This window comes from Dasypus novemcinctus, chromosome 9 (genome assembly GCF_030445035.2).
Source record: "Dasypus novemcinctus isolate mDasNov1 chromosome 9, mDasNov1.1.hap2, whole genome shotgun sequence".
In the NCBI taxonomy this organism is placed as follows: domain Eukaryota; kingdom Metazoa; phylum Chordata; class Mammalia; order Cingulata; family Dasypodidae; genus Dasypus; species Dasypus novemcinctus.
The window spans coordinates 34898648-34926329 of record NC_080681.1 but is presented as its reverse complement, the minus strand read 5'-3'; the positions used below and the strand labels follow the sequence as shown (position 1 = coordinate 34926329).

General features: G+C 38.2%; 1 protein-coding gene and 1 pseudogene across 3 annotated transcripts in view; both read right to left on the bottom strand.

Annotated features, from left to right (window-relative positions):
• HFM1 (helicase for meiosis 1) overlaps positions 1 to 27682 on the bottom strand; it is a 164493-nt gene that overhangs the window by 44582 nt on the left and 92229 nt on the right. For all 3 annotated transcript variants that reach the window (XM_058303180.1, XM_058303181.1, XM_058303182.1), the window contains exons 25-29: positions 20049 to 20134; positions 19735 to 19818; positions 19452 to 19609; positions 17895 to 17998; positions 17284 to 17430 (exon numbers count right to left, since the gene is read on the bottom strand). In XM_058303180.1, coding sequence (XP_058159163.1) covers positions 17284 to 17430; positions 17895 to 17998; positions 19452 to 19609; positions 19735 to 19818; positions 20049 to 20134 — 579 coding nt within the window. The remainder of the gene's footprint in view (positions 1 to 17283; positions 17431 to 17894; positions 17999 to 19451; positions 19610 to 19734; positions 19819 to 20048; positions 20135 to 27682) is intronic.
• Positions 24347 to 24897, bottom strand: LOC101410706 (gametocyte-specific factor 1 pseudogene; annotated as a pseudogene).

Sequence of the window (27682 nt, the reverse complement as noted above, 5' to 3'; positions counted from 1 at the left end):
ACTTTATTTCATGCTGGACGGCTCTCCTTACGGGGTGCACTCCTTGCGCGTGGGGCTCCCCTACAAAGGGACACCCCTGTGTGGCAGGGCACTCTTTGTGCACATCAGCACTGCGCATGGGCCAGCTCCACACGGGTCAAGGAGGCCCAGGGTTTGAACCGCGGACCTCCCATGTAGTAGACGGATGCCCTAACCACTGGGCCAAGTCCACCGCTGATTTTGGGATTTCTTTACATGCTACAGTTTTTCTTCAAATTCCTAATTATATTTGTTGTCTGCCCATAAGGCAGTCCAATTCTATCTCCATTTCACAGATAAAAAAATTAATTCATTCAGAGGTTAAATGACATGCCCAAGACTCTGCGGTTAATAAGTAGCATATTTGAGATTCAATTCAGATAGTCCAATTCCAAAGCCTGATTTCTCAACTTCTCTGCCTCCCTAGTTATACTAGTAACCCTAGTTTTCCCCAAAGAGCTCACTTAATTTATTTAGAGGAGGAACCTACTGTTATGGGGGTAGGAGAATAGGAAAAAATGCCATGCAAGTTGCTTTGCAATAAGGAATATATGGAATTGCCTTTGCCCCTTAATTCAAGGACTTCCAAAAGAATGCATTTCTAGATGTAACCACATGATGGTGCACAATGACTATACACATTTTCTCCCAGTGGTAAAAAAATAACAATTATCTGGGAGTTTTTTTCAGAGATTAGGGTACTCAAAAATTTCAAGGAAAAGGTGGCATATCTTATTAGGAATGAAGACTGTATACAAGTTTGTTTGTACTCTGAGCACATGGATATTACCTAAGTGGCAAAATCTTTGGACTTCGTATTTATAATTAGTAAACTCAAACTATATTTCTGTACTCAGAAATTTAATCCTTTCCATCTCCCTACATCCTGAGAATTATCTGGATTTGTCATTAACATACATAAGTTTACAGAAATCAATAACTGGAAAAATAAGGTTCTTGGAGAAATTTAACCTAAGCTATACTATTAGGTATACTTTAAAGTTAGATCCTGTACTCCATCGCTGTAACAATCTGAAATGCATGTATTTTCATTGCTTTCCCACATACATTAATTTACATGTTTTAAAAAGACCCCAGTTTCAATAATTTAAAGTTAATTTATTAATGATATACTAGAAATATACTAGATATACTAGTTAAAATTACGTTACTCAGGTCAGTAACAGCTGGTGGGTCAAGGGGTCAGTTGCTTTAAAAAAAAATCCAGAAAAAAATTGAGAACAGCAGGCATCCCTGACACACTCAGCCTCACATTCTAATTATAAATTCAAATCATTTGGTCTGTGAATAAAATGCTGGAGTGAATATTTCTAAAAAAATATTACATTAACTTTTGCAGTTCCTGATTTATGCTAATTATAGTTTTATGCACTTCATGTTTTCACTCTTTTTGTAAGTACAAGAAAGTGCATCTTCTCAAATGTTATACTATCATTTTGTTATTATAAAGAAAAGGATCACAACTGTTCTTAATTTTAACATAGTCAAATTCATCAAATGCTTTTATAGATAGCAATTTTTTTCCTCCTGTTTAAGAAACCTACATACTCTTAAGTCATGAATATATGTTTTTCTCTTAAAAAATTATTGCTCTCCTTTCACATTTAAATCAACTATCTATTTGAAAGTAAGTTTTGTTTGGAGTGTGAGGTGGGGTCAAGATATAATTTTTTTCAATAAGAATATACAATTGACCTATGACTATTTATTTCTCTTTTTTTAAATGCATTTTTACCCCTCAACAAAACTTTATTTTTTTAAATTAAAAAAATTTTTTTAGATTTATTTATTTCTCTCCTCTTCCTCCCCTCCCCCCCCGATTTGTCTGTTCTCTGTGTCCATTTGCTGCATGTTCTTCTTTGTCTGCTTCTGTTGTTGTCAGCAGCATGGGAATCTGTGTCTCTTTTTGTTGCGTCATCTTGCTGCGTCAGCTCTCCATGTGTGCAGCACCATTCCTGGGCAGGCTGAACTTTCTTTCACGCTGGGCAGCTCTCCTTACAGGTGCACTCCTTGCGCATGGGGCTCCCCTACGCAGGGGACACCCCAGCGTGGCACGGCACTCCTGGCACGCATCAGCACTGCGCATGGGCCAGCTCCACACGGGTCAAGGAGGCCTGGGGTTTGAACCGTGGACCTCCCATGTGGTAGGTGGACACCCTATCCATTGAGCCAAGTCCGCTTCCCTAGCACTATTTATTGAAAAGACCATCCTGCTGTATGACAGTCTCATCTTTTACCATGACTGGTTACCTAAATGATTACAATATGTATCCTTGGCGTATTCAAGCCTATTCAAGTTTTTGCTTTTAGAGTCCCCTGATCCTGCTAGAACCTTAAATTTTTCTTTGAATTCTGTTTACCCCACTCTATTTACTTCTGTCTTTAGGTTCATTATTATCATATATTTTAATTCCATGTATGTTTTAAACTTAGCAAGTCATTTCAATTATTGTTTGATAAGTCAGTTTATATTTAACCCCATATTTACTCTTTCTACTATTTTTCGTTCCCTCCTGCATTTCCGCATTTCCATGTTTCCATCTGTGACGATTTTCCTTGTCTGAGGATGTCCTTTTATGTCTCTTTGTGTTGTAGTTTGATAAATTTAGTAGTGATAAATGCCTTTAGGTTTTTTTCCCTCAAAATGTCTTTACTTCACTTTCATTTATGAAGGATATTTTTCATATCTTTCTAGATATAGAAATCTAGGTAAGTAGCATTTTGAAACCATCTTTCAGGATTTTGAAACTGTCATTCCATTATCTTCTAGTTTTCATCACTGTTGTTGAGAATTCAGCTGTCAGTTCACTGCTGCTCCTTTAAAGGTAATGTGTAGTTTTTCTGTTTATTCTTAAGATTTTCAGCAATTCTGCTGTGATATGGCCAGGTATGGTTTTCTTTGCTTGGGATTCACCTAAATTCTCAATCTGTGGGTTGATATCTTTCCTTATTTTGGAATGTTCTCAGCCATTATCTTGTTCTCCTCTTGTCTCTGCTTCTGAGACTTTTATTTTAGACCTTTTGAGTATGTCCCACATATTTCTTATAATCTTTTCTATTTTCATTCTCTTGTCTCTGTGCTTCAGTTTGGATATTTTCTACTGATCTGTTTTCTAGCTCACAATCCTGTATTCAGCTAAATCCAACTATTGTTAAGCTACCCAATGAGTTCTTCATTTCAGATATTATATTTTTCTAATCTAGAAAGTCCATTTAAATCTCTACTATAGATTCTGTTGGGGAAGCAGCCATCACATAACCTGCCACTCTTCTGTGGGCTTGCCCTAACCAGAGCCTTGGGCCTGGAACATTCCCTTATTTGGAAATAAGTTCATGCTGGACCTAGGTCTTTTTCCCTTGTAGGGCAATCCTGTTCCAGTGTACAGTAAACTTCATTGTCTTGCTTAAGTGTGTGCATCCTATGGCTCCTAACCAACTCCATTGGTAGATCTGTTCTAGGCAGGGAGGGAATGGGATTTCTGACATTGCGGCACAAGGATATGAATAAATCATTGCCTACATTGGTATCAGGATGGACCTGCCAGCCATGGTAGACCAAGGCCTACTCTATTACTGAAGTTGACCTTGCTTTGTCTCTTCTCTATATGAGTAAGTGCTGTTTCAATCAATGCTTCTGTGTGTTGTGTCTTTCTTGGTGACTATGATACTGCAGTTCCACTGAGCGGGCAGAAGTGTCTAGATATATGCTCTTGGTGACTGGGCACATTTTTGCCATTACCCATATGGTGGCACTTCTCACCTGGAGGTAGCCTGGAGCCTTGGCTTGACAGATTCCAATTTTGTGGTGAAATTTTCTATCTTTTCATACTTTTAACCTACCTTGAAAATTTCCTGAAAATATTAATCTTATTTATGTTACAGTCTTTAAATGCTATTATTTGAATCATCTGTGCATCTTCTTTGTTTTCTTTATATAATTATTAGTCATATGGTGTTATCTCTCTGAAGGTTTCGTAACTTATTATATTATGGTAAATAATGTTGTCTGTAGGTTCTATACTGTTATATTCCACCAAAGAACATTTTCCCATTCCTCTGTCAGGCAAACATGGTGAGTGGCTGATCATCGAAATCCCTTTGTAGGGCATGGCCTGCCAATGTTTGTAATTAAGAGCCTGGTAGATCCTTTACTCCTCAATTTTGAAGGACTTGGAATGGTTCTCCCCTCCCTGTAATTTCAGTTCCTCTTGTTCTTTTTTTTTTTTTTTTTTGAAAGATTTATTTATTTATCCTCCCACCTGCCCCCCCCCCCGGTTGTCTGTTCTTTGTGTCCATTCGCTGTGTGTTCTTCTGTGACTGCTTCTATCCTTATCAGCGGCACCAGGAATCTGTGTTTCTTTTTGTTGTGTCATCTTGTTGTGTCAGCTCTCCGTGTGTGTGGCACCATTTCTGGGCAGGCTGCACTTTCTTTTGCGCTGGGCGGCTCTCCTTATGGGGCACACTCCTTGTGTGTGGGGCTTCCCTATGCGGGGGACACCCCTGCACAGCATGGCACTCCTTGCATGCAGCAGCACTGTGCATGGGCCAGCTCCACACAGGTTAAGGAGGCCCGGGGTTTGAACCGCGGACCTCCCATGTGATAGGTGGATGCCCTATCCATTGGGCTAAATCCACTTCCCTCCTTTTGTTCTTATTGCTTCCACAGATCTCTGTTGCCCTAAAATTTTAAACTTTATAGCTTAAATAGGTTTTTCTAGTTGTTGCTATGTTCTAGTTTGGCCACAAACTACTACATCCTACCCAGAAATGGATACTCTTTTGTGTTCTTTAAAGAGAAAGGTCTGAGTACTTATGGACTCACAGAATATTTACAGAAGTGTTCTTTCTGCTACCACTCAGCACATTTACTATTATAACTACCAAAACTATTTAGAGAGCATAACTGTTAAAGTTAACTCTGATATGAGTTCCTGTTATCACATTTCCTCAGGACCAGTTAATTGCTCACCTTACTGGGTCAAGTCAGTCAAGAAAGCACCAAGTAAAAGAGAAAGAGACAGCCTATACCTTTAATGTTAGTAATAATTAGTGTTTGTTTTACAGATTTCACTATGGAACCATGAAATTTACATAATTATAAGACAAAATTAATTTTTAAAAGCTAATCCTGAGGAAGCTGCTGTGGCTCAATCAGTTGGGCTCCTGTTTACCATATGAGAGGCCCTGGGTTTGCACCCTGGGGCCTCCTTGTGAAGGCAGGCTTGCCCACACGCCACAGAGAGCCACTGGCCTGCAAGCACCGCGGAGTGCTGCCCAGCCCATAAATGCCGCCCACAAGTGCCATGGAGTACTGCCCAACCTGCAAGCGCTGTGGAGTGCCGCTGGCCCACAAATGCTGCAGAGAACTGACTAAGCAAGGTGACACGACAACAAAAAAAAGAGAAACAAGTAAAAACACAGAAGAGTGCACAACGAATGGACAGAGAGAGCAAAACAACAAGCAAGTCACAAAGGGGGGGGAGGAAATAAATAAAAATAAATACAACACATAGAAGAAATGCACACTGAATGGACAGAGAGAGCAAGCCACGAGGGGGGGGGATTAAAAAAAAAAAGCTAATCCTCGAAAGTGGATATGGCTCAATCGATTGGGCTCCCATCTACCATATGGGAAGCCCTGCAGCCTCCTATGTCCGTGATAACTGACGGCCCACACCCGCAGAGAGCTGGGGCAGCAAGATGATGAAACAAAGGAAGACAAGCAGACACAGAAGAACACAGCGACTGGACACAGAAAACAGCAAGCAAACGGCAAGGGGCGGGGGGGGGCAGGATAAATAAATAAAAATAATTTTAAAAAAATAAAAATAAAAGCTATTCCTCGGGGGTTGATGTAGCTCAAATGGTTAAGTGCCTGCTTCCCATGAATGAGATCTTAGTTTAAATCCCCCATATCACCTAAAAACAAAAACAAACAGGTGAAAAATAAAACAAAACCACTCTCAATAAGGAGCAGGTATAGCTCAGTGGTTGAGCACTTGCTTCCCATGTCCCATGTACGAGGTTGTATTAGTCAGCCAAAGGGGTACTGAAGCAAAATACCAGGTATTAGTTGGTTTTTATAAAGGGTATTTATTTGGGGTAGGAGCTTACACATACCAGACCACAAAGCATAAGTTACTTCCTTCACCAAAGTCAATTTTCACATGTTGGAGCAAGATGGCTGCCAACATCTGCGAGCATTCAGGCTTCCTGGGTTTCTCCCTTCCAGGGTCTTGCTTCTCTCTGGGTTCAGGGTTCCTCTCTTCCCAGGGCTTGCTTCTTCCTGGGTTCAGTGTTCCTCTCTTCCTGGGACTTGCTTCTCTTTCCTTTGTGAGCTAATTCCAGGGGCTCTAGGTTAAGGCTTCAGCATTAAACCCTAACATCAAAACTCCAACATCAAAAACCTTCAACTCTGTCCTTTGCCATGCCTTTTATCTGTAAGTCCCCAACCACCAAGGGGTGGGGACTTAATACCCTAATGACATGGCCCAAATAAAGCCCTAATCATAACTCAATCATGCCCAGGTACAGACCAGATTACAAATATAATCCAATATCTATTTTTGGAAATCATAACCATATCAAACTGCTACAGAGCTCCTGAGTTAAATTCCTGGTAACTTCTGAAAAAAAAAAATCTATTCCTAACAACATAAAATGAAATAAAAGAATATTTGTGTGTAGGCAGGTACCATAACAACATACAGAGGCTCTATTAAAACATAGTAATTTATCTATATATTCTTAGTAAGATTTGCTTCAAAATAAGGAAGGCAAAATATTGAAGTGATATATATATATGAAGTAATATTAGCCACGAGTTGATAAATCTTTAAGGTGGGTGATGAGTACATGAGTACACTTCTGTCTACTTTTGCATTTGTTTGAAAAATCCCATAACAAAAATGTTTAAAAATTGATCATCACCTGGTTTGCCTTATCACAGACTCTTGTTTAGCATTTCTTTCCCCCAAGAACAGAGTGGGCCAAAATGACACAGGGGGGGTGGGGCAAGATGGTGGCTGTGTGAGCACACCTGAGATTCTCTCCTGCAAAGAAGCGGCTGGGCAGCGTTGGAAATTCTTCGGGACCAGGCTGTTTCGGGATTTCGCAGGGCAGGAGATGTCTGGACATCAATTTGGTGGGAAGGTAACAGAGAAAATTCGTGAATAAGATATAATTGAGACTCTATTACACGGAGGTGGGAGCTGCGCAGGACGCTCCCTCCTGGGGTGGGCGGAGCCGTGGCACTGGGGCTACAGCGGCAATTTCTGGAGGCTCTGCGGTACTGGGGAATTCATAAGCCCTGAGCGGGCTATTGGGGGGTTAATAGGACAGGAGGCCTTTGCCGACCAATTTGGGGAGGCAAACGGGAGTTTTTTTGTGAAGTGGGGAATTTTTTATTGCGGACACAAATAATAGAACCCCGCCCCCCTGAAGGCCAGCTGCCGATCTGAAGCAGCCTTAAATTTTTCACAATAAAGAGACATCATCAGGAGACTGTTTCAGGGCCTGCAGGGTGGGAGACGTCTGGAAGCCGATTAGGGGAATATTTTGCAAAGGATGGGAATTTGGGGTTTGGACTCTGTTATCGCCGTTTCTGGCTGGAGCCCCACCCCTGGGCCTGGCTTACTGATCTGCGTCATTAAATTGGCTGCAGTGTAGAGGCGTTCCCAGGTGGCCGTTCTGGGGGCTTACAGGGTGGGAGGTGTCCTGAAGTTGAATTGGTGATAGAGCCACAGAATAGACCCAGTGAGTGGGTGAATTGAGGGGTTCAGACACATAGGTTAGAGTTTGCGGAAGTGACCTCTCCCATAGGGCTGGCACACACCTGCGGGGATCCCTGAAGGCTGTGTTGCACTGTGGTGCTCCCAGGCTTCCTGTTAACCAGATTTGAGGGTGCCAGGTCTGAGTCCCCTAAACCCTGGTGGCCCACACCCCAGAGACTCACACCTCTTGAGTCTTCAATATCTCAGACTTTCCATCCCTGAATCCATCACGCCCTGAGGTCCATCTGAGGTCCTTGAATGCCCTAGCCCTCAACGCTTGCGTTTTTTCTTTTTTGTTTTGTTTTGCTTTGTTGTGTTTTATTTTATTTATTTTATTTTTTAATGTCCTGATTGCTAACATTGCATTATCTCCTAGTCTTTTCTCCCAGCGTATCCCCCAAAGTCTTTTTTTTTCCAGTTATTTAGGGGGGTTCTTTTGTTGGTGCTGTTGTGGTTGTTCTATATCTTTTTTTTTCTTTTCCATACTTGTTCCCCTCCCTTTACCCACCCCCTTTTTTCTTTCTTCCTTTCTTCTCTCTTTTTTTTTTTTTCTCTCTCTCTTGTCCCTCATTTTCTTCTTATTTTATTTTATCTTAATTATACAATAGGTGCTGCAGGAACACCTCACATTTGCTGGGTTTCCTCATCCTCCACTGCCTCATTTCTGTGTGAATTGATTTTGGCTACCTACACTATCCCCTTTCCCCTACATCTTGAAATCCTCCATCATCTACTGTCTCTCCTATAGTCCACCTCCCTTTCTTTGATCCCCAAAGTGTCTAACTCTTAATTTCTAATACCTTTGTTTTGTTTTCTGTCTTTTATCCACTCTTGAAACTATTGCCTTTCTTTTCTCTTTCCCTCTCTCACGAAAACACTAGCTTTTGAATTCATACCATATTCCTCCCATATTCAGTCGACTACCTCATTATAGGTACTCTATTTACTGCTATAACTCTACACAACTTACATGAATCTAATATCCATCCTCCCAGATCTCATATTATTGCTCTGATAACATTTATTACCAATACTACTTGACATATTTTCCTTTTTTACACAATTGCCTTTCCCTGGCCCTAATACTTTCCTTTAAAGTGAACTCAACCAACAGTAAGAAATTAAAATAAGAAGAACAAAGTGACAAAGAGAAGATATAACACTTATGCAAAGACAACAGCTAATTAATCCCCAAGACTAGACAAAGAAGCTAAGGAATTGATTAAACCTGTCAAGATAAAATGATGACCAGAAAGCAACAAAAATCTACAAATCAAACCAGTAATCAGGAAAACATGGCTGAATCCAGTGAACAAACTAAAAACCAGGAAGGGGAGCAGAACTTTGCACAAGCAATTAAAGATTTCAGAACATTTATCACCGACAAATTTAATGAAGTAAAGGAAGAGGTTAACAACATGAAGACAACATTTGGAGGGGAAATTGCAGACATATGCAAAAAGATAACAGATATGATGGGAATGAACACCACAGTTCAAGAAATCAAAAATACACTTGCAGCAAATATCAGCAGACTAGAAGAGGCAGAGCAGAGAATTAGTGATGTGGAAGACAGTATATCAGAAATCAAACAGATAGTAGAATTGATCGATAAAAAGATAGGAAAAATCCAGCTAGGACTTAGGGACCTGAATGACAATGCAAAGCACTCAAACATACGTATTATAGGCATCCCAGAAGGAGAAGAGAAGGGAAAGGGGTCAGAAGGAGTGTTGCAGGAAATAATGGCTGAAAACTTCCCAAATCTCCTGAAAGAGACAGAGGTACATATCCAAGAAGCACAGCACACCCCAATCATCATAAACCTCAACAGGCCCACCCCAAGACATATACTTGTCAAATTATCCAACGCTCAAGACAAAGAGAAATTCTAAAAGCAGAAAGAGAAAAGAAAACCATCACATACAAGGGAAGCTCCATAAGATTAAGTGCTGATTTCTCATCTGAAACCATGGAGGCAAGAAGGCAGTGGTATGATATAGTCAAGGTACTAAAAGAAAAAAATTTCCAACCAAAAATACTCTATCCAGCTAAACTAGCATTCAAAAATGATGGAGAGTTTCAAAATATTCACAGATAAACAGAAACTGAAAGAGTATGCCAACAAGAAACCTTCCCTTCAAGAAATTCTCAAGGGAGTTCTGTAGGAAGAAAGGAAAAAACAGGACAGGCAGAGTTGGAGGAGAGTGTAAGAGCAACAAAAAAGACAAAAAGAGAATGGAAGAAACAAACAAACAAAATATGACAAACACAAGTCCAATCAAAATATGGCTAACATAAATAATTCCTTGAAAGTAATAACACTGAATGTCAATGGATTAAACTCACCTATCAAAAGATTCAGACTGGGACATTGGATAAGGAAATATGACCCATCTATATGCTGTCTACAAGAGACACATCTTAGACCCAGAGACTCATGGAGGCTGAGAGTGAATGGTTGGAAAACAATCTTACAAGCAAACAATAACCAAAAAAAGGCAGGAGTAGCTATATTAATATCAGACAAAATAGACTTTAAATGCAAAACAATTGTGAGAGACAAAGAAGGATACTACATATTAGTGAAAGGGACAATCTGTCAAGAAGATTGAGCAATCATAAATATTTATGCTCCTAAAAAGGGCGCCTATAAATATGTGAGGCAAACGCTGGAAAAACTAAGTGAAAGAATAGATGCATCTACAAATATAGTGGGGGATTTTAATACACCACTATCAACTCTGGACAGAACATCTCAAAAGAGAATCACTAAAGAAACAAAATATTTGAACAGTATATTAGAAGAGCTGGATCTAATAGACATATACAGATCATTACACCCAAACACAGCAGGATATACAGTTTTCTCAAGTGCACATGGATCATTCTTCAAGATAGACCATATGCTAGGCCACAAAGAAGGATTAATGAATTCAGAAAGATTGAAATCATACAAAATAATATCTCTGACCACAGTGGAGTGAAGCTGGAAATTTGCAAGGGCCAGAGGCCCAGATTTCACACCATAATTTGGAAATTAAACAGCACACTCTTAGAAAAACAGTGGGTCAAAGAGGAAATCTCAAAAGAAATCAATGACTACCTTGAAACAAATGATAATGATAACACAACATACCAAAATTTATGGGATGCAGCAAAAGCAGTACTGAGAGGGAAATTTATAGCCAAAAATTCATATATCAAAAAAGAAGAAAGAGCAAAAATTGAAGAACTAACTGCACATTTGGAGGAATTAGAAAAAAAACAACAAAGTAATCCAACAGGAAGAAGAAGGAAGGAAATAACAAAGATAAGAGCAGAACTAAATGAAATAGAAAATAAGAAAGCACTTGAAAAGATAAACGAGACCAAGAGCTGGTTTTTTGAGATCAATAAAATTGACAAACCTTTAGTGAGACTAACAAAGAAAAAAAGAGAGAAGATGCAAATATGCAAAATAAGAAATGAGAAAGGAGATATCACCACTGACCCCACAGAAATAAAGACTATCATAAGAGGATACTTTGAAAAACTATATTCCAACAAAAATGACAATTCAGAGGAAATGGACAAATTCCTAGAAAACATAAGCAGCCTATATTGACGAAAGAAGAAATTGATGATCTCAACAAACCAATCACAAGTAAAGAGATAGAATCAGAATCAGTCATTAAAAACCTCCCAACTAAGAGGAGCCCAGGGCCAGACGGCTTCACAGGTGAATTCTATAAAATATTCCGGAAAGAACTAACACCAATCCTGCTGAAAATATTCCAAAAAATCCAAACAGAAGGCACATTGCCTAACTCCTTCTATGATGCTAACATTACCCTAGTACCAAAACCAAACAAAGACACCACAAGAAAGGAAAATTACAGACCAATTTCTCTAATGAACCTAGACGCAAAAATACTTAACAAAATACTTGCTAATTATATTCAACAACACATTAAACGAATTATACACGACAACCAAGTGGGATTCATTCCAGGTATGCAAGGATGGTTCAACATAAGAAAATCAATCAATGTAATACACCATATAAACAGATTGAAGGAAAAAAATCACATGATTATATCTATAGATGCAGAAAAAGCATTTGACAAAATACAGCACCCTTTCTTGATAAAAACACTCCAAAAGATCGGAATACAAGGAAAATTTTTTGAACATGTTAAAGAGTATATATGAAAAACCTACAGCCAACATTGTTTACAATGGAGAAATCCTAAAATCCTTCCCTCCAAAGTCAGGAGCAAGACAAGGATGCCCACTGTCTCCCCTTCTATTTAACATTGTCTTAGAAGTACTTGCTTGAGCACTGAGGCAAGAACCAGATATAAAAGGCATTCAAATTGGAAAGGAAGAAGTCAAAATTTCATTATTTGCAGATGACATGATCCTATACATAGAAAACCCTGAGAGATCTACAACAAAGCTTCTAGAACTCATAAATGAGTTTAGTAAAGTCACAGGTTATAAGATCAATGTGCAAAAATCAGTAGCATTTCTGTACACCAATAATGAACAAGATCAGGAGGAAATCAAGAAACAAATACCATTCACAATAGTAAATTAAAAAATCAAGTATTTAGGAATAAATTTAACTACAGATGTAAAAAACTCATACACTGAGAACTATACAAGACTGCTCAAGGAAATCAAAGAAGACCTAAATAAATGGAAGAATATTCCCTGTTCATGGATAGGAAGACTAAATATTATTAAGATGTCTATCCTACCAAAACTGATCTACACATTCAATGCAATCCCAATAAAAATCAACACAGTCTTCTTTAAGGAACTAGAAAAACTAACTATGAAATTTATTTGGAAAGGAAAGAGGCCCCGAATAGCCAAAGACATATTGAAAAAGAAAAACAAAATTGGAGGAATCACACTACCTGACTTCAAAACATACTACAAAGCTACAGTAGTGAAAAAAGCATGGTATTGGCATAAGGAGAGACACACAGACCAATGGAATTGAACTGAAAGTTCTGATATAGAACCTCATATATACAGCCATATAATATTCGATAAAGCCACCAAACCCTCTCAAATGGGAGAGAATGGCCTATTCAACAAATGGTGCCTGGAGAACTGGATATCCATATGTAGAAGAATGAAAGAGGAGTACCATCTCACACCTTATACAAAGATCAACTCAAGATGGATCAAAGACCTAAATATAAGAGCCAAGACCATACAGACCTTGGAAAGCAGTGTAGGGAAACATCTACAAGACCTTTTAATAGGAAATGGCTTCACGAACATCACACCAAAAGCACGAGCAGCAAAAGAACAAATAGATAAATGGGACTTCCTCAAAATTAAAGCCTTCTGCATCTCAAAAGAGTTTGTCAAGAAAGTAAAAAGGAAACCTACACAATGGGAGAAAATATTTGGCAACCATATATCTGATAAGAGACTTATAACTTGCATATATAAAGAACTCCTATATCTTGAAAATAAAAAGATAAACAACCCATTTAAAAAATGGGAAAAAGATTTAAACAGACACTTCTCCAAAGAAGAAATACAAATGGCTAAAAAGCACATGAAAAAATGCTCCAAATCTCTAGCTATCAGGGAAATGCAAATCAAAACTACAATGAGATACCATCTTACTCCCATAAGATTGGCAGCTATGAAAAAAAACAGAAGAATACAAATGCTGGAGAGGATGTGAAGAAATGGGAACACTTATCCACTGCTGGTGGGAATGCAGAAGGATCCAACCATTCTGGAGGACAGTTTGGCGGTTTCTCAAAAAACTAACTATAGATTTGCCATATGACCCAGCAATACCGCTGCTGGGTATATACCCAGCAGAACTGAAAACAAGGACACAAACCAATATATGCACACCAATGTTCATAGCAGCATTGTTCACTATCGCCAAAAGTTGGAAACAACCCAAATGCCCATCAACAGATGAATGGATTAATAAAATGTGGTATATACATACAATGGAATACTACTTGGCTTTAAGAAAAAATACACTACAAACACACGTGATAACATGGATGAATCTTGAGAACCTTATGCTGAGTGAAGCAACCCAGGCATTGAAGGACAAATACTACATGACCTCAATGATATGAAATAAGCAAGCTGCCTCAGAGAGCTAGAGACTGGAAGATAGCTTTACAGGAAATCGGGGGGTGGAGGAAGGATATGAGCTGAGGTCTGCAGGGGTGGAATCTATGATGAGCTGGCAGTAAGTATGGAGCACAAAGAAGAGATAAAATGGGGGCAAGGGGTTGCCTTTGGGTGGGGCTTTGCAGGTTTGAGGGGGGCTGGGGATGGGCGGATGGGTAATACTGTCCAAAAAATTGGGGGGAGGGAGGGGCAACATACGAACATTGGATATTGTTAGGTGTTGGTTGAGAGTAAAATGCTGAGAAAACCATTATCAAAATATAATTAGGAGGGCTACCTGTTTAGGATGCTAGGAGGGGATGGTCTGACGTGGGACGGACTCCTGGGGAGTGTCTGAGTGCTCATTTTGCCAGGGTGGGTTGTACCATTAGGTAGAGACCCAAGTAGTGAGAGTGGGGGTGGACCCACATCCTGGGGAGGACTAATGCCATCAAATAGAGGGAACTGTATTTCTCGAGAGAAAGGGTGGCTCCCAGGGCATTAGGGCAGTTGAGCAAATCAGGCCCTGAACACTGTTGCAAGTATCTCTGGATGTGGCTCCTCGGGAAATGAGATTGGCTGTCGCTGTGGGCCCCAAGGGGAGGGGAAAATGGATGTTGAATGGATGGAACCAAGGTAAATGTGGGGGCAAGAGAGGAGTTTCACAGGAGTACACAAGGATGGATATAAAACATGTAATATTACACCAAAAACATATAGGGGACGACAGACTAATAATGTAAACCATAATGAAAAACACAGGATAACTAAAAAATTTAGAAAACTGTATAGCCTAAAGTATGGACCACAGTGTAAGCACAGATGTCTCCTTGTTTGAAAGCTATTGTCTCGGAGTCTGTACATCAGTTTCATTAAATATGATTTGAATAAGTTAAAAGATTATCGCTGTGGAAGGGAAAAGGTTTTATAGCGGATGTGTGGGAGTACTGTATATTGTATATATGAATTACTGTGATCTAGGGCTCTTGCGAAGAGAAGCTCAATAATTAGGAAAAAAGAAAAGAAAAAGATAGGAAGTAGAATTTTTCCAAATCAATATGTATTCTATATCTAACCTTTAAACTCATCGCTATATTCCATTTTACTAGTAAGGGAACCTGACATTATATTGGGCTTCACTTTTCAGGAAGTTTTGGATCACAGCGTGGTTCAACAATGGCAGTGGAGGAAAACTGGTATGGGATGTTATTGACAGGCGATATATGGTTGACAGGGAGTTATACAGGGCATGTGTCCAGGGTGCATGGAAATGTCTGGATATACTCATAGTGGAAACAATTAAAAACAACAGCTGGGGTGGTACTGGGTTACTGGCCGGGGGTGGGGGGTGGGGGGCTCTGTTGTGGTCCCTAGGGGAGCAGCGGCAGTCCCCCAGGTGCAACAGTAAGGACCAGGAAGGAATGAGGGTCCAACAGTGAGCCCCTGATACTAATGACTATGCTTGTGAGCCTATACACCTGAAATAAGAACAAGGCCTAGAGCAGCACTGTGCCTAAGAGTTCCCTCCTGACAGCCTCCGTGTTACTCAAATGTGGCCAGTCTCGAAGCCAAACTCAGCATGTAAATGCAATGCCTTCCCCCCAGTGTGGGACATGACACCCAGGGATGAGCCTCCCTGGCACCGAGGGATCACTACCAAGTACCAGCTGATGACGTAACTAGAAAATGACCTTAAATTAAAGGTTCAACGCAGACCAGCAGAATATCCCTGTCTACATATAATAACAGGAGTTACAAATGCTGTTTGACCTAAAGTAAGGGGGAAATGGAAAAGACAAATGAGTTCATATGGCTATGAGTTTCTAAAAAAAGAGTCTGGGGTTGTCAGAAGGATTGCCCTTATGCACACCTGAACAGAGTCTCAGAGACAGATAAAGTAGATACAACCCCAGATATTGGTCCTTTTGAGAGCTAAAGAGACCCACAGGTTCTATGGTCATGACAGATGGGGTTCACTGCCATGCCAGTTGGCCCTTCTTTGGTGCTGGTGTTTCTGTGTGATGGAGCTGGACTCAGATGGGAACTCTTTTCACAAGACCTTCATGCTACTTTACTGGAATTGTAGTTGGTGCTGGGGCTTAAGATATATCTAGGGGATTTGAATCTCTGGACTGACAATATGACAGCCAGGCCCTGAGCCTCAACAGACTTCAGCTCCTACACTCTGATTTATTGGACTTAACTCTACTCAGCTAACATGGAGTTGAAGAATGTCAACCACCACACCATGGAGCCTAGAGTGCCTACAACTGAAAGCAGGAGGATTGCATCCAATATCCATGTGGAATCTAAACCCCCTCTTGACATAGATATGGAATGGACTCAACCAAGCCAAGGTCCACAGGAAGGAGGAATACAGTAAGGATCAGAGTGGACTTAATGATATTCTATTCATGAACTATTGTGGTTAATAATCGAGAAAATGTGGCATTGATGTGGAAAAAGTGGCCATGGTGGCTGCTGGGTGCGGGGAATGGGAGGAAGAGAAGAGATGTGAAGGCATTCTTGGGACTTGGAGTTGTCCTGGGTGGTGCCCCAGGGACAATTGCCGGATGTTGTATGTCCTCCCAAGGTCCACTGGATGGAACGTGGGAAAGTGTGGGCTATGGTGTGGAACACGGGACATAGGGTGCAGCAATGCTCGGAGATGCACTCACCAGACGCAATGGATGTGACATGATGATGGGGGGAGAGTGTTACTGTGGGGTGAGTGGTGGGGTGGGGGTGGTGGGGGTGAATGGGGCCTCATATTTTTTTTTTGAATGTAATATCTTTTTAAAAAATGAATAAATTGAGTAGAATTTGGAAAAAAAAAAGAATAGAGTGGGTAAGGAAAAGGGAAAACGTACATTAAAAGACTAGACAAATAACTTGTGCCATAAATATTGCTGCCATCTGATAAATATTAACTATGAGAGAATTCCTACTATATATATATATATATATATATAAAATTTTTTTTTTTTCTATATGGTTGCATCATTGTCTTTTTGGTATGTCACTTCACCGTGGGGGCCTGCGCCTCTCTTCGTGCTCCATGCAGGTCTGGGATGCCATTTTTCTTTTTTTTTTTTTTTTACCAGGTGGTCCCAGGGATTAAACCCGGGTCCCTTCCGTATGGTAAACAGGAGCTCAATTGCATGAGCCACAGCCACTTCCCCTATAATATATTTTCAATGCAATTATGAAACTTAAATTTCTAATTCCAGAGCATCTGCAATGTAAGTAAAGCAGTAACATGACACTGATATTCCTCCCTAGCCAAATCTCTGCTTTAATGTAAAATAGGAATATAGTTATTTACCTTTATTGAGTCCCACCACAGTAGATCTATCTGAAAATTTAGAATGGGAAGTCTCTGTTTCTGATTTTCTTCGCATAATTATTTGATTTCCAAATCTCTTGGGTTCTAGGTAAAAGACTGTAAATTTATGCTGCATATCAAGTCCAACTGGAAAAAGAAAAAAGTTTATGTGCTTATATAAATTATAAACACAAGCGTTTATTTATTTTTATATCTCTTATTTTTTTTTAAACTTTTTAAACTAGAAGGGATAAGTTTAGGAAATAAAAATGTAAAAAGTAATAATAGCAAAGGTAAAAAAACATAAATGAAAATTTATATATATATCATCATAAAAATAAAAATAAAAATTTCCTATAATAAGTGAAACTTAACTATCTTGGAAAATAAAATATTTAGCATAAATATACTGATGAAATTTAATTATGTTGTCCTGGTCCATGTTCTCTTTCACATATTAAAAACATGAAAGTTCCTTCAAAGTTTATTCATATTATCTGAGTATATTATTTTTACTTAATACGATTTTTATTGTTTCAGCACAAAGAAAATAATTTTTAAATGCTATCATATTCTTTACACTCATATCTTCATTACTTAAATTAACTTACCATATTCAGAACTAATTAGATTTATGCTAAGATCTTCAGATTTAAAACCTCTCTTCACATCAATCTTTTTAGTCCAATTTCCAGCTTTCAGCAAAGTAGAATCCCTGAAAAATTGTAATGTACTATTTAAAAGTTGATCCAAACACTAAATGAAACAATATATTAATCTTCAAGGGTTGATTTGTTTCTAAGATAGGTCCTCTCTGATAGTAAAAATCAGTTACTGAAAATTGCTCTCCCCAAAGTCTGAGGAGGAAGAAGTGGGGTGTTAATGGAGCTCTCTTGACCATAATTTTCTTAAATATATATTGATCCACCTGATTCCAAGCTGCACTGACTCACTTCAGCTCCATTTGGAATATGAAGTTGTCATCAATAACCCAAGAACTTGCTCTAAAATTATTACCACTTAAACTGGCTATGCATAAATTATATGCATTTGTGATAGCAACTTCGATAGTATCTTTACAACTGATAGGAACAGTCCCTATCTAATAACATCACAAATAATCAGAAATTACTTTAATAAGAGACAGCCAGAGCTGTCAGTTTAAATAATAATAAGAGAACAAAGATTTGTACAATGGTATATTCTCTATGATTGGGCTACGGCTAGTAGTAGGAGAGCAGTTACCAATGAAGTCAATACCATCTTATCAATCACTATAATACCTTTAGGAACCTTGCATGTGATATTTGTGGAAGGTACCCTCCAGTATACTGACAGCAATTAATAGGTTCCCATTTAGGAATCACTACCATTCCTAAGCTTGCAGGTACAGTAATATAGTTAGGAGCATAGACTCTGGAGTCAGAATGCTTGGGTTAAAATCTAGGCTTTGCTATTAACTAGCTATATGACCTTGGGTGAACTGATTAAATTCTCTTTGTCTTAATTTCCTCCTCTACAAAATGTGATAATAGTACCTATCTCACTAAAAGATTAAACAATTCAAACTTGGAAGCTATAGTACTAACTAATATCCTCAGAATTTGCTCATGACATTCTGGGAGAAAATAATAGTACTGGAAGAAATGCTAAAGTAAAAATGACAGAATGCATACTAGAGAATTAGCTATAAGGGAAGATGACTCCTTTATATATTTGGTCTGGTTACCTGGACTCTACAGCAGAGGTATAGTAGTTTGTTAGATTTTAATTTGGACATAGAAACATTTTGAGGTGAGTAGGAAGATAAATGCATCCAAAGAACTAAGATCATGAATGATTAAAGATAGGCAACAAAATAGTAAAGTTCAACAACAGTGAACAACTATTCCTAAAGGTCATCAATTCCCTCTTTCAAAACAGAGTTATAGATTTTATATTTTATTCATTTGAATACTCAATATAACAACATAAAACAAGATACCCAATGTCAAATCTATGAGATAGCTTCTTAAATAGACAAATAGAGAAACTACTTGATTATAGTCTCAGGAAAACGTGATTTAATTGATCCCACAATGATCTTATTTTTATTTCCCCTTTTCTCAATGGATGTTTTCTTTTACAGTATATGTCTAGAAAAAATATATCAGAAAGTTCACACTTACATAATTTTGTGCTTAAAAACCACTTGATTATCTGCATCACCAATGATTAAGGTAACACAGTGAGAATCTGGTGCTGTTCTTTTAGTCTGCAGCTGTTCAAAGTTTCTTAATATAACGGTCACTAATATTTCTGCGATGGTATCACTATACCTTGCAATCTTTAAAAAAGGATAGGCATAAAGTGTTAAAAAAAAATAGTTATACTACTCATACTCAAGCCTAGCTATAAAGAGCTTTACTCCTGAACAAACTATATATTTTTTAAGGAACAGAAAATATTTACCTGTTCCACTTCGAGTTCATATTTTGGTAGATACATCACAGTTTCTTTTATTTGGGTTCCAAAAGGGGGATGTCTATTCAAAATCTAAAAACATTTACATCATTACATTTTCACCACAACACTACATTCTTTCAGTAAAACATTTTTTAGAATCAATAGTTTTAATAATGCTTATTACCCAAAGCTTTGACAAGTTAAAATACATATGGACTATGAAAAGGAAAATAATTTTTAATAGAAACAAAGATAGAAAGTTGGGCTTTAGAATTTTGATAGAATACATGTTACATTAACAATAAGTGAATATTATATACCAGTTCAAGTTCCCTTGCATCTGTTTCTTCTATTTTTTTAAAGGAAGTCAAACCTGCATTTACCATTGCATTCGACAATGTTATACCTGTGGAAAGTTAATCAAATAACAATTTTAAACAATCCATTTTAAATTAAATCTATACTTAATGTTTAGTAATTACAATATGTAAAAGGTTTTAAAAGATATAGTCAATTAACAATTTTTAAAGATTTTTTAAAAAAGTTTTCTGTTGGATTATTTGGCTTGTGACATTCTTCAACTGCTCATATTTATCTTTTCCAACTGAAAGAAAACATGCATTTGCTTTATGAACTAAAGAACTCATTAGTCCACATGATGATTCAACTCTTATTACTATATGACAACCATAGGACAATTACCATGAGATACCTACTTTAAATCCATGTTTAAAAAAAAAAGGCAACATGATCAAGGATAGGAACATTTGCTTCACGAAGGTATGGTTTTCTGAGCATTTCTATTTCAGAAATACAGTGCTATAATTCAGTACCCAAATCAGATAATTTCACTCTTCTGCCTAAAATCTCCAGGCCTTCACAATACACTTAGAATTAAGTACAGTTTCTTTACTGTGGCCAAACTCCCTTACCTATATAACTCAACTACTGTCTACTTCTCTCACATAATTTCTTAGCACTCTCCCTGTGCTGACTGCTCTCCAGCCACATTGGCTTTAATTTTGTTCTTTAAATGCATCAAGTTCATTCCATCTTTGGGCCTTTTCTGTTTCCTTATACTTTAAGAAACTGCAGTTTAGAATTTTATACTCTTATGAATGAATATATCCAAATGACAAAATAGAAGATACTGTCTGAAATATAAAATTTCAAACATTACTATCTTGTCTAAGGTACATATATACTGGCAAGGGTACAATACCAGCATTTCCTTACTTATAATTGTAACATTTCATAGGATTATCTTTTAGTCATTCTTAATACACAACTTCTAGTAATCATAATTCCTTAATGTTCATTTCTATTTTTCCTCAAAACTTTTCCTGTCTTTATTTTTCATTTTAAAAGTAATTTATTGAAGTATATCATTCATACATAATAAGTATGTCATTCATACATAATACATAATACATACATTAAAAATAAGTGTATAGTAAAAGTTTTGAACTTATGAAGCAAGCATGCATAACATCATACAGGGCTCCCATATATCACCCCACCACAAATACCTTGCATTTACTGTAACAAATTATGAAAGAGCATCGTCAAAGTATTACTACTAACTATAGTCCATAACTTATATTTGGTGCATTTTTCTCTCAACCCAACCTATTATTTTTTTTTTTTGCTCATAAACCATAAAAATTACCTTAAGTGTATAATCAATGGCATTTGGTATAATTACAGAGTTGTACATTCATCACTTCAATCAATATTAGAGCATTTCATTACTCAAAAAACAAACAACCCACTATCATACCCATATGTTGGCACAAATTACAAATCCTATGATATGCTTTCATCATTTCTATTCATTTCCAAACATTTACAATTTTTTACCAATTCTGCATAGATTAAACATCAGGTTTCCATTCTATAACCATATTCTTTTCTCTAGTGACTTACAGTCCAGCTTTAAGTCCATGGCTTGCTTCACTCAACATAATGTCCTCCAGGTTCACACACATTGTCATATGCTTCACGACATCATTTTTTCTTACAACTGAATAATATTCCATTGTGTGTATACACCAGTTTGTTTATCCATTCGTCAGTTGATGGACACCTCGGTTATTTCCATCTTTTGGCAATTGTGAATAATGCCACTACAAACATTGGTGTGCAAATGTCTGTTCTGCACAGATGTGCAAAGATGTCACTGCTCTTAGTTCTTCTGGGTATTTACCTAGTAGAGGTATTACCAGGTCACATGGTAGATCTAACTTCCTTAGGAACCACCAAACAGATTTCCATAGTGGCTGTACCATTCTACATTCCCCCCAACAGGAATAAGTGTTCCTATCTCTCCACATCCTCTCCAACACTTGTAGTTTCCTGTTTTGATAAGAGTCCATTCTAGTAGGTATGAAATGATTATCTCATTTATAGCTTTGATGCCATTTTCCTAATAGCCAGTGATGCTAAGCACTTTTTTTTTTTGCCATTTGTATTTCTTCTTTAGAAAATGTGTGTTCAAGACTTTTGACCATTTTTCAATCAGATCATTTGTCTTTTTATTGTTGAGTTGTAGGATCTCTACATATCATGGATATTAGAAGCACTTTTTTTTTTTGCCATTTGTATTTCTTCTTTAGAAAATGTCTGTTCAAGACTTTTGACCATTTTTCAATCAGATCATTTGTCTTTTTATCGTTGAGTTGTAGGATCTCTATATATCATGGATATTAGAATCTTGTTGATGTGTGATTTCCAAATATTTTCTTCTATTGAGTAGGCTGCCTTTTTTACCCTCTTCACAAAGTCTTTCCTTTTTCTTTTTTTTAAATGAAGAATTTATTAAATGTTACATAAAAAATATAGCGGATTCTCATATGCCCCACCTCTCCCCAACCCACAATTTCCCACATTAACAATATCCTTCATTAGTGTGGTACATTTGTTACAACTGATAAACACATATTGAAGCATTGTTACTAACCGTAGACTATAGTTAATTAAAATATTATAGTTTACATTCTGTCCTGCACAATTTTGTAGGTTATGACAAAATATATAATGGCCTGTTTCATTGCAATGTCATGCAGGACAGTTCCAATGCCCCCATATTATACCCATTCGTCCTTCTTCCTCCCCTCAGAACCTCTGGTGACCACTGCCTTTATATCTATCTTACAAGTTCTTCCACTGTTAGAATAATAAGTCTACTTTAGTACATTGTTTATTCCCCAAACTTGAGGATTTGGGGATGGTGATGCCTACTCTGTTTCTAATTGAGAGAGTACTTAGATCCCATGGGTAAATGGATGGAACTACCTTACTTGCAGTTGTAGACATTCTGTTTCTTGGGATGGGTGTCATCGATCATCATCATCTCCTTCACAAGGTCTTTTGAGATGTTGCTCGTGTTTTGGGTGTAAGGTTTAAGAGACCCCCACCTACTATAATGTCTTGTATAAGTTTCCCCGTGTTAACTTCTAGGAGTTTTAGGATCCTAGCTTTTATGTTTAGGTCTTTGATTCCTGTATAGGGAGTGAGATGGGGTCCTCTTTCATTCTTTCGGTTATGGATATCTAGTTCTCCCAGCACCATTGATTGAAGCGACTGTACTGTCCCAGCAAACTGGACTTGATAGGCTTATCAAAAATTAGTTGAGGGAAGCAGACTTGGCCCAATGGATAGGGCATCCGCCTACCATATGGGAGGTCCGCGGTTCAAACCTTGGGCCTCCTTGACCCGTGCAGAGCTGGCCCATGCGCAGTGCTGATGTGCACAAGGAGTGCCGTGCCACACAGGGGTGTCCCTTCATAAGGGAGCTCCACGTGCAAGGAGCAGTAAGGAGAGCCGCCCAGTGCGAAGGAAGGTGCAGCTTGCCCAAGAATGGCACCGCACACAGAGAGGAGACACAACAAGATGACGCAACAAAAAGAAATGCAGATTCCTGGTGCCGCTGATAAGGATAGAAGCGGTCACAGAAGAACACATAGTGAATGGACAGAGAGAGCAAACAAGTGGGCAGGGGGGGGAAGAAATAAATAAAAAATAAAACTTAAAAGAAAATCAGTTGTGAGGGGTTATTTCTGAACTCTCAATTTGATTCCATTGATCAATGTGTCTATCTTTCTGACAATACTATGCTGTTTTGACCACAGTAGCTTTATAATACACTTCCAAGGTCAGAGACTGTGAGTCCTCTGACTTCACTCTTCTTTTTAAGGATGTTTTTGGCTTTTTGGGTGCCCTTTCCCTTCCAAAAATATTTGGTAATTAACTTAAAAAAAATAAGATTTCTCCTTTCTCCCCTTCATTATTTGCTCTCTGTGTCCATTTGATGTGCATTCCTCTGTGTCAGCTTGTCTTCTCTTTACGTGGCACTGGAAACCAATCCTGGGACCTTCCAGAGGTGCTGGGTGAGAGGTGCTCCTCTTGTGTCACTTCAGCTCTCTGGTCTGCTGTGTCTTTTTTTTTTTTTTTTTTTAGCTAAGTCAATGGTTTATTTGGAACAGTCCTTCAGAATATGAGGGTTCTTATATAAAGTGAGTGAGGACTCAAATGGGGGAGGATAAAAAAGGTACTTGTCAGTTTGAAAGTCAAAGACAGTTTACCTTTCCATAATTAGGAGAAAATGAAGAATCCACTGGTAGCAGGAAGAAGCAAGAGTCTTCTTGGATCTGGAATTTGATGAGATAGATATTCAGTTACTGTGCATTTCCATTATTTTTCCATGGCAGAACATATGGCAGAGACCTGGGAACTCATATGCCTAAAGCTAGGCTATTATGTTCCATATCTATGCTGCTTGCAGGACTGTTGTTGCCACCGTAGTTGGCTGTGCCCCAGACAAATGTGGTGCTTGTCTGTTCCCACAAATCTTTATCCCAGTCTTCATTGCAAGGAGGGCACTGCCATGTGTTCTCAGCCAGTCTCTTGTCCAAGGTTCCTGGTTCGGTTGACAACATCCTGCTCAATACAGCTGTTGTCATCACAGCTTGAGATATGACAGCTGATTTCAGCCAAGGAACCTGGTGGTGAGCACTGAAGGGGCAAGCAGCCAATTTGTTCATGACATCAGGATGATTCTTTCTGCACTTGATGATAAGGAAACCTGCAGGCCCTGATCTGATGGTTTTTATCATAAGGGCATTGTAATAGCTTTTCAGGGTCCAGGGAATTGATGTATGTTTCTTCCATGTTGGAAATGAAGGAGCCGAATCCAAGTGCTTGGCTGAGATATGCTCTCCCCACAGCCACCTTTGTCCCACTGGCTGTGTCTCTTATTGTCTCTCTTCTGTGTCTCTTTTTGTTGAGTCACCGTGCTGCACCAGCTCTCTACTTGGGTCAGTTTGCCATGTGAGCCAGCACTCCTGCATGGGCCAGCACTCCACTTGGACCAGTTCACCATGTGGGCCAGCACTCTGCATGGGCCAGCTCTCCACTCAGGTCAGCATGCCTTCACCAGGAGGCCCTGAGAATTGAACCTTGTACCTCCCATATGGTAGATAGAAGCCCAAACCTTTGAGCTTCCCAGGTAATTGACTTTCGAGTTCTATAAAGTAGGCTGTTAGAATTTTGATTGGTATTGCTTTGAATCTATAAATCAATTTGGGTAGAAATGACATCTTCACAATGTTTAGTCTTCTAATCCATAAACACAGAATGTCTTTCCACTTGTTTAGGTCTTCTTTTATTTCTTTTAGCAGTGGTTTGTAATTTTCTGAATACAGATCCTTTACATTCTTGGTTAAATTAAATCCTAGATACTTCAGTCTTTTGCTATTGTAAATGGGATTTTTAAAATTTCCTCCTTTGCTTGCTCATTACTAGTGTATAGAAACACTATTAATTTTTGTATGCTGATCTTTTATCCTGCCACTTAGCTGAACTCATTTATTAGCTCAAGTAGCTTTGTTGTAGATGTCTCAGGATTTTCTAAATATAGGATCATGTAATCTATGAAATTAGAGTTTTACTTCTTCTTTTCCAATTTTGGTGCCTTTTATTTCTTTTTCTTACCTAATTCCTCTAGCTAAAACTTCCGAGTCCGATGTTGAATAACAGTGGTAACAGTGGGCATCCTTGTCTTGTTCCTGATCTTAAAGGGAAAGCTTTCAATCTCTCCCCATTGAGTATAATGTTGGCTGTGGGGTTTTCATGTATGCCTTTTTATTATGCTAAGGAACTTTCCTTCTATACCTATCTTTTGAAGCACTTTATCAAGAAAGGATGCTGGATTTTGTCAATTGCCTTTTCTGCATCAATTGAGATGATCATGTGGTTTTCTCCCTTTGATTTGTTAATAGGGTGTATTTATGTCAACTGGTTTCTTACGTTGAACCATTACTGCATACCAGATTATGATGTATAATTGTTTTTATATGTTATTGGATTTGATTTGCAGTATTTTGTTGAGAGTTTTTGTATCTATGTTCATTAGGAAAATTGGTCCATAATTTTCTTACAGTATCTTTATCTGGCTTTGGTATTAGGGTGATGTTGGCTTCATAAAATGTGTCAGGTAATTTTCCTTCAATTTTTTGGAAAAGTTTAAACAGAACTGGTATTAATTTTCTTGAAATTATTGGTAGAATTCACCTCTAAAGCCACCTGGTCCTGGTCTTTCCTTTCTTAAAAGACTTCTGATGACTGATTCAATCTCTTTCTGATTGGTTTACTGAGTTCCTGTATTTCTTGTAGAGTCAATGTAGTTGTATATTTCTAGGAATTTGTCCACTTCATCTAGGTTGTCTAATTTGTTGGCATTTCTCATATCCTCTTATAATCCTTTTTATTGTTGTGGGGTCAGTAATAATGTACTTTCTTTCATTCCTGAATTTATGTATTTGCATCTTCTCTTTTTTCTTTCTTAGTCTTGCTAAATAAGGGTTTGCTGATATTATTGATTTTCTCAAAGAACCAGGTATTGGTTTTGTTTTTGTCCTCAATTTGATTTATTTCTGCTCTAATCTTTGTTATTTTTTCTTTCTGCTTGCTTTGGTTAGTTTGCTATTCTAGTTTCACCAGCTGTTCAGCTAGTTCTTTGAGTTAGCTTTCTTCTTTTTAAATATAGGCATTTAGGGCTATGAATTTTCTTCTCAGAACAGCCTTTGCTAATTGCATAAGTTTGGATACACCGTGCTCTTGTTTTGATTTGTCTCTAAATATCTACTAATTTCTCTTGCAATTTCTGCTTTGACCCAGTGATTGTTTAAAAGTGTGTTGTTTAGCCTCCATATATTTGCAAATTTTCCCTTTTCTTGCCTATTATTGATTTCCAGCTTCATTCCACTATGATCAGAGAAGGTGATTTGTATAAGTTCAATATTTTTTAATTTTTTGAGGCTTGTTTTATGATCTAACATGTGGTCTCTCCTGGAAAAGATCCATGAACAATTGAGAAGAATGTATAACCTACTGATTTGGGGTGCAGTTTTTTGTATATATCTGCCAGGTCCAGCTCATTTATCATATCATTCAAGTTCTCTGTTTCCTTGTTGATCTTATGTCTAGTTGTTCTATCTATTGATGTTGACTGGTGTGCAGAAGTTCCCAACTATTATTGTAAAGATGTCTCTTTTTCCTTTCAGTTTTGCCAGAGTTGCCTCATGCATTTTGGGTTACCCTGGATAGGTGCATAAATATATATGTGTATTTATTTATTTACTTACTTTTCTCTCCCCTTCCCCCACCCCCTAGTTGTCTGCTCTCTGTGTCCATTCACTGTGTGTTCTTCATGGCCATGTCTATCCTTATCAGCTGTACCAGGAATCTGTGTTTCTTTTTGTTGAATCATCTTTCTGTGTCAGCTCTCCGTGTGTGCACCACCATTCTTGGGCAAGCTGCACTTTCTTTCACACTGGGCAGCTCTCCTTATGGGGCGCAGTCCTTGCATGTGGGATTCCCCTATGTGGGGGACACCCCTGCGTGGCACGGCACTCCTTGCATGCATCAGCACTGCACATGGGCCAGCTCCACACAG